Source organism: Aspergillus chevalieri, chromosome 7, assembly GCF_016861735.1.
Source record: "Aspergillus chevalieri M1 DNA, chromosome 7, nearly complete sequence".
Lineage (NCBI taxonomy): Eukaryota > Fungi > Ascomycota > Eurotiomycetes > Eurotiales > Aspergillaceae > Aspergillus > Aspergillus chevalieri.
The window spans coordinates 2,710,927-2,717,500 of record NC_057368.1 but is presented as its reverse complement, the minus strand read 5'-3'; the positions used below and the strand labels follow the sequence as shown (position 1 = coordinate 2,717,500).

The 6,574-nt window shown below is 47.8% G+C and overlaps 2 protein-coding genes across 2 annotated transcripts; one reads left to right on the top strand and one right to left on the bottom strand.

Moving 5' to 3' along the window:
* Positions 1 to 3,068: 3,068 nt before the first annotated feature.
* Positions 3,069 to 4,175, top strand: ACHE_70929A (isocitrate lyase/PEP mutase family protein; the record flags this gene model as incomplete). The annotated part of the gene is made up of 3 exons (XM_043283317.1): positions 3,069 to 3,311; positions 3,359 to 3,506; positions 3,556 to 4,175. The coding sequence occupies 3 exons, from the start codon at positions 3,069 to 3,071 to the stop codon at positions 4,173 to 4,175; spliced, it is 1,011 nt and encodes a 336-aa protein (XP_043140608.1).
* A 761-nt stretch (positions 4,176 to 4,936) lies between these two features.
* Positions 4,937 to 6,559, bottom strand: ugd2 (putative UDP-glucose dehydrogenase Ugd1; the record flags this gene model as incomplete). The annotated part of the gene is made up of 2 exons (XM_043283316.1): positions 4,937 to 5,866; positions 5,915 to 6,559. 2 exons carry the CDS (start codon positions 6,557 to 6,559, stop codon positions 4,937 to 4,939), a joined length of 1,575 nt encoding a protein of 524 aa, XP_043140607.1.
* Between the last annotated feature and the right edge of the window lie 15 nt (positions 6,560 to 6,574).

Below are 6,574 nucleotides of genomic sequence, written 5' to 3'. Positions count from 1 at the left end.
TGGGGCCCCCGTGGGCCGCGTTAAAGGCTTGGGGGGGGGGCGCCCTCCCCTGGGCCTCGAGGGCCGCGGTAGGGGCTTGGGGGCCGGCCGCCCCTGGGCCCCGTCGGCCGCGTTTGGGCCGCGTTTGGGCCGCGTCCAGCCGTCAAACGGGGATGTTTTGGTGCTGTCCATGACACCCAGCCGGCGGGAGTGGAACCCGCTAGCCCACTTGCATTGTGATGGAAGGCAGTTTAGTATCTTGAAGGCCTGCAGCAGCAACTGACAGGCTGTGTGAGGGCTCAGCTCAGCTCAGTGCCTTTATTGACATTCACCGTCAACATGGCAAACAATGCCATGAAAGCAATTGAGACAAACAGCTGCTTAGCGAGGCCACACACAACCATATATAAGACTTCTTTGTGTAAATAGACTCTTCTTCTTTTCTTTTCTTCTTTAGATTCGACATTCTCGTCGATGGCTACAATAGTTAGATAGGAATATCATTTCGTTATTATCTACTATTCCGAGCTCATGACAGGTAGACTATCTCGCGAAATTCTAGCATTGTCACGAGCTCGGAATAGTAGATAATAACGAACTGAGTTCCTATCTAGACTATTGTAGCCATCAACGAGAATATCGAATCTGAAGAAGAAAAGAAAAGGAAGAAGAGTCTATTTACACAAAGAAGCCTTATATATGGTTGTGTGTGGCTTCGCTAAGCAGCTGTTTGTCTCAATTGCTTTCATGGCATTGTTTGCCATGTTGACAATGAACGTCCATAAAGGCACTGAGCTGAGCCGTCACAAGCATGAGGAAAGAAAAGATAGAGGCAGGTCTGTTGGCGACGAACTATCTAGTCTGTGCGCGGGGCTCAAACGAGGCTCAGTGAATGTCCTGCGCCGAACAGGCCAAAGCAATCAAACATTCTATATGGCAGGCGAGTATTCATGTTCCGTGAGACAGATGATTATCTGATTAGGCTAACTGTCAAGGAACGACTCAGTTATATAGTCCTATCGTGTTAGGTTTGAGCCCTAGCAGCGCGCTACTATATGTGTCGGTTCCCGAGCGTTATGAGTATCCGCTCATTATAGTGGTCTTTCAGCCCAATGCTAACACATCGAGATGCTCCGGTATAAATAGTTATGGAAGCTCATAGATTAGGAATATCTTTGTATACGACTATATCCTACTCCAGCGTTTCAGTATTGCCTCGTAGCCGAGACGGTCGTTTAGTCTGCAAATGCTCAAGTCCCAGACCCCGGCGTTACACCGGAATAAGTGGTTGGCTCGCAATAGACTATCTGCTAAACAATGTGAAATGTAGGACCTTCCTGGAGACTGCATAATGCTCCTCTGCTGGTGTCAATTTGTACACCTGTCACAGGCTGCGCCTGTAGAATAAACGATATGTTATTCGGAGAGATGATCGGAGGAGTTATCAGGCTACCTACCCCGCACGGCGTACATTTGTATATAAAGCTGTCCGATCGGACATCCGTTCTCCTGTTCTTCAACGAAATCTTTTGTGTGATAGCTAGTCATTAGCACTATGGGCTTAGCCCATAACAACACCACTGCAAGAGTGCCTAAGACATCATATTGAGCAATTGTAGTTGACACAAGGCCTTATTGATAACATTTCGCGTGTATTGTGACGGTCTCGTTCAATAGGAATCTATTGGTAGACTATCTGGCGAAATACTAGCATGAGGAAGAAAAGGAAAGAACGCCGGGCCAGCAAGCGCTACTATTTAATGTGTGAGGGGGTCTCGCCCTAAAACAAAATAAAGGAATCAACACAAAGGAATCAAACATCTCATGTGAATTAGCAAGCGCTCCTGCTCCGTGGCATGTATCAGGATATACTTCTTAGTGCGAGCAATGACTTGCCGTATTTATTATTGGCGAGTGGGAGTAAACTCCAAGGTTTGATTTTTGTTCGGGAAATTGGCTTTCCCATGTCCCCGATGTAACTAGGTTCTTGCTCTGGCCGCGTAGGATTTTCCGCCAAGATTGAATAGAAATAATTGATAGGTCGGGGAGCGCAATGAATGCTTTGAGTTTCTTTTCAGGATGGAGGGGACATATCTACAGCCACAGGTCACCAATTTATGCTGTAGCATTTGATCCGACGTTCCAATCATTTGTTTCTAAGCTTAAAGATCAGGTAATGACGTCCGTTCCGTGTTACATTGTCACATATAGTGGGATGTGTTAATTCATCCCGGTGCATCACTTGAGCTTTATGAGAATATTATGCCCCACCAGCTTCGGCGCAGAAAGTGAATAAACATTGGCGATTGTCAATTTCCACAGCAGTTGTACATGGCTTAGCACGTCACAGCTGCACTGCCCCGTGCTTGGTAGTACCATTGCACGGGGGAAACGAGATCAACTAAAATACTCTTTGCCAAGGGCAAGATAAATGGTAAAATCATGCTACAGCCAAATAAATTTTACTGACAGCTCAGGCCAATAGTATGAACGTGACGAGACTTCAAATAGCGAGATTCCGATTTTTTAGCACTTCGTTCTTCATATATACTGAGAATAAACAATGGTAGGTGACAGATACACAGCATGACTTAAGGCACAGCAGAACCCTTCTAGGTCTTGCAGCTTATCCAAATGCCTATCAACAGTAATTCTGGTCTCAGTTGAATTCATTCCTCTGTAACTCCATTTTTCGTTGTGGGACCTGAGGCTCCGCCACGACCTTTGCGTAACCCGCATTTGATATGCTTAACCGTAATATGAACACACGGTATATTCATCACTTAGAGCTCATGCTCCATCAAAATGTTGTTGCTGAAGACACAGTGCGACAGTTTGACTTCTATCAAGGATATATGGTTATGCCAACCCTTGGCATCGGTTGATTTTCTGCATCCTGTTTTTGATCGCGTGCCACGCTGTCAGCAATGATGGTGAAGAGTTAATTGATTATTCAAAGACGCGAAGCATGGGGATCCGTACAATTTTGCCCTAAACGGACATGGGCAATGGTATAAAAGGACCTCATGCAGCTGGGCTTAAAGTGAGTTTGAAGTAACAATAACACAAAACAACACAACACAGATATAATGGCGGTCACCATCTCCAACAGTGCCAACGGTATCAATGGTGCGAACGGTGCGAACGGTGCGAACGGTGCGAACGGTGTCAATGGTCACTACAACAAGATTAGTGAGAAGCACTCCATGTCCGGAGCAGCCAAGCTGCGACATATGCTACAGGAATCAAATGACTTAATTGTTTGCCCTGGTGTTTATGATGGACTCTCTGCCAGAATAGCGCTAAACCTTGGTTTTGAGGCCATGTATATGGTATGTGTCCAGGTATCCGAATTGGAATTCTTTAATTGAACTTTTAGACTGGCGCAGGAACGACAGCGTCACGATTGGGCAAGGCCGATCTGGGTCTCGCGCAGTTGTATGATATGAGAACTAATGCGGAGATGATTGCTCACCTTGAGCCATTTGGGCCGCCGCTGATTGCTGATATGGACACAGGTTATGGCGGTATGTCTTGAATTGCTAGTAAACTGGAAAAAGCTAACAAGGAACGTAGGCCCCTTAATGGTGTCACAAGCTGTACAGCAATATATCACAGCTGGCGTTGCAGGCTTCCACATCGAAGACCAGATTCAGAACAAACGTTGCGGCCATCTTGGAGGCAAGAAAGTGGTTTCTCTTGACGAGTATCTCACACGTATCCGAGCAGCTAAGAGCACCATCGATCGGTTACGATCAGATATTGTTCTGATTGCCCGTACTGATGCCCTTCAGCAGTATGGCTATGAGGAGTGCATCCAGCGTTTGCGAGCGGCTCGTGATGCTGGAGCAGATGTCGGACTTCTCGAGGGCTTTACCTCTAAGGAGCAGGCGCAACAAGCTGTTGAGGATCTCCGTCCATGGCCGTTGCTGCTCAACATGGTTGAAAACGGTGCTGGACCGGTTATCACGACTCGGGAAGCCGCAGAGATGGGCTTCCGAATTATGATATTTTCTTTTGCCTCTTTGGCTCCAGCGTATTTGGGGATTCGTGCAGCACTGGAGCGTTTGAAAAGAGATGGGGTTGTAGGTACGCCGAAGGGATTGGGTCCGCGGCAATTGTTCGATATCTGTGGGTTGGCAGAATCAATGCAGACTGATATGGAAGCTGGAGGAGTGGATTACTGTATTATTTAAGGCTTGGAACTGCTATTTGTGTTATTAGTACTGAGCAATTGTTTGTTTGCTGCTGCCTCTTCGTATTACTGATATTCTCTTTGGTGTAAGTAGATTGTCATTGTCATAACCTCCCATCATCTAAGCGTTGTTATACAGCTCGCCTTTCACATCATATTAGTAAAGGAAGCGCTGCTACAGCGTACTGCATTGGCAGATTGCTGGGACATCCAATATCATACCCGTGGGCAAAAGGTTAAAGTTAGCTCCCTGTCTCCGGGTAACGCAGTGGTATTGCGGTAGTATTGTTGTTGATTTTAAGGCACTTCCCACTTTTGCAGAGTGTGATGGCACCACGCCGTACAAACGAGACAACGCCATATAGGCAATCTGGGCAAACGAGGGCTAAGCCTCATCGCACAGATGTCTATGATGACCATTATTCACCTAGATAGATTCCTTCTTCTTTTCCAGATTCGACATTTTTGTCGATTAGGCTACCTAGTCTGACCATGAGTATCATTCGTTTCATCTACTAGTTTTCGAGCCGGTGACAATTATCTGGTATATAGAGACTAATCTCAAGCTCATTCTCATAGAAGTGTCGGAGTCTCAAGTGCACTATCCAGTGCATGCAAGTACTCAGCAAATCTATACCACCCCACAATACTGATTGTATGATTGACTATAACCTGGAGCGTCGTAGTCCCCTACGGACATGAATATTGATGGATAGATGTGCAGCTTACTGTCTCGTGCTTTGTACATATAATGCTACGGTACTACATTGTGATGGTGGGTCTGCTGTAGTGCCTTCCCATCTGCAACGTTCGAAACCCGTATTGATCCATGTTTTCCATAACCTGAAATGGATCGAGAAAAAATCGCGGCGACTGCATCAGTCCAGCCACAGCCTCCCAATTGACTTCGCGATCCAACCCTCGGTCTGTGTGTAGTACCACCGCACTACATCCAGATACTGCCTGGTGCATATCGTCCATCACTGTAACTCCGGTGTTACAGCCCACGCTTGTCAGAATTTCGCGTCGGGTCATGTACGGGTCGTAAATATGCACCGGGATGCCGCGTTGTACAAGCGACCGGATGAGCCTCACGCCGGCCAATGTACCCTCTCCGTTTGAAAACCCCAGCAAAGCCACATTTCCAAGTCTATCGGGAAGACAGGATGCCATGCCATGCGCGACATTATGGTTTGTCACATCGTTTACTCGCATCACGCACAGCCAGTATTCGGCTACCTCGGCCAGGCCGAGTTCCTGCGCCAAGTACACAAGACAGTCGACGTCTTTACGGAGAATGTCTTGATCTGTATCTATGATAGCTGCTTCACCAATGGCGCGAATTGTCAGGCGTGGGTCCGTCGCGACTATTTGTGAGACGTGCGGTCCGTTCGCATCAGTCCGGCTGCAGATGGAGCTCAGGGCGTGGAAGGTGGCGCTTTGTTGTGCAAGCATGGCATTTGTGGCTATCCGACCCAGCTCTGCGGACCAGGCATCTGTGGTGATGATACATTCAGGCGAGATCCAGGAATATAGCTCTCTCAGCAATGTAGCCGCTTCAGCGGAATGTTTGTCGGCCAAGTTACCAATAACGACACGGGTAGGATGTAGAAGGCTGTTAATAATGCTGCCTGTGACAAGAAAGTCGGGGTTGGCGATGAGATCGAACGATGCGGTTGTGGCTTTGTCGAGCTATCTTTCCATGTTAGAATGTATATATAACAGAGACCAGATACGTACCCGTTGGCGAATGGCTTTGGTATTGCCCCGACCTTTGTAGACTATGACTTTGTGGCCAGACGAGACTTGGGCAATAGTCCGGATGGTCTGTACATCAGCATATTTTCTGACGACAAGCATGGAGAAACTCACGTTAGTGTCCGTGTCCTCGCCCAGGAAAACCATATCTGCCGCAGCAATGCAACCAGTCACGTCCGTGGAAAACATCACATTTGCCAGTCGTCTCTTCCGATGTGCCTCTTCACTGTACAGCATCTCGTCTGTCTCCTCCACAGCAGCATCATCAAACAGTAATGCATCGACCCCCGGCTCCGAAACAGGAATGCAATCCGAATTCCATGCCGCAATGCGCCGAACATCGCGATCCACGACGTCAAACTGCACGTCCGGATTACGTACCGCCAGAACCAAAGCCGTCAGTGCCGATACGTTCTCTCCTCCTGTGTTCAAAAAACACGCGCGACGGACCTTTTCGATGCGCCTCGGCTGTTGCGTCGATTCATCGTCTGCACGATCGGTAAAGGTGTGGCCCTTGACGACTACCCGACGTTGAGACTGTCGTCTTGCAAGACAAACGACATACCGGCGACAGGAGACGAGGAAAAAGAAGCCGGCTAACGCGCCAAAGAGCAATGATGGAACCATGGTTGTACCTACGGC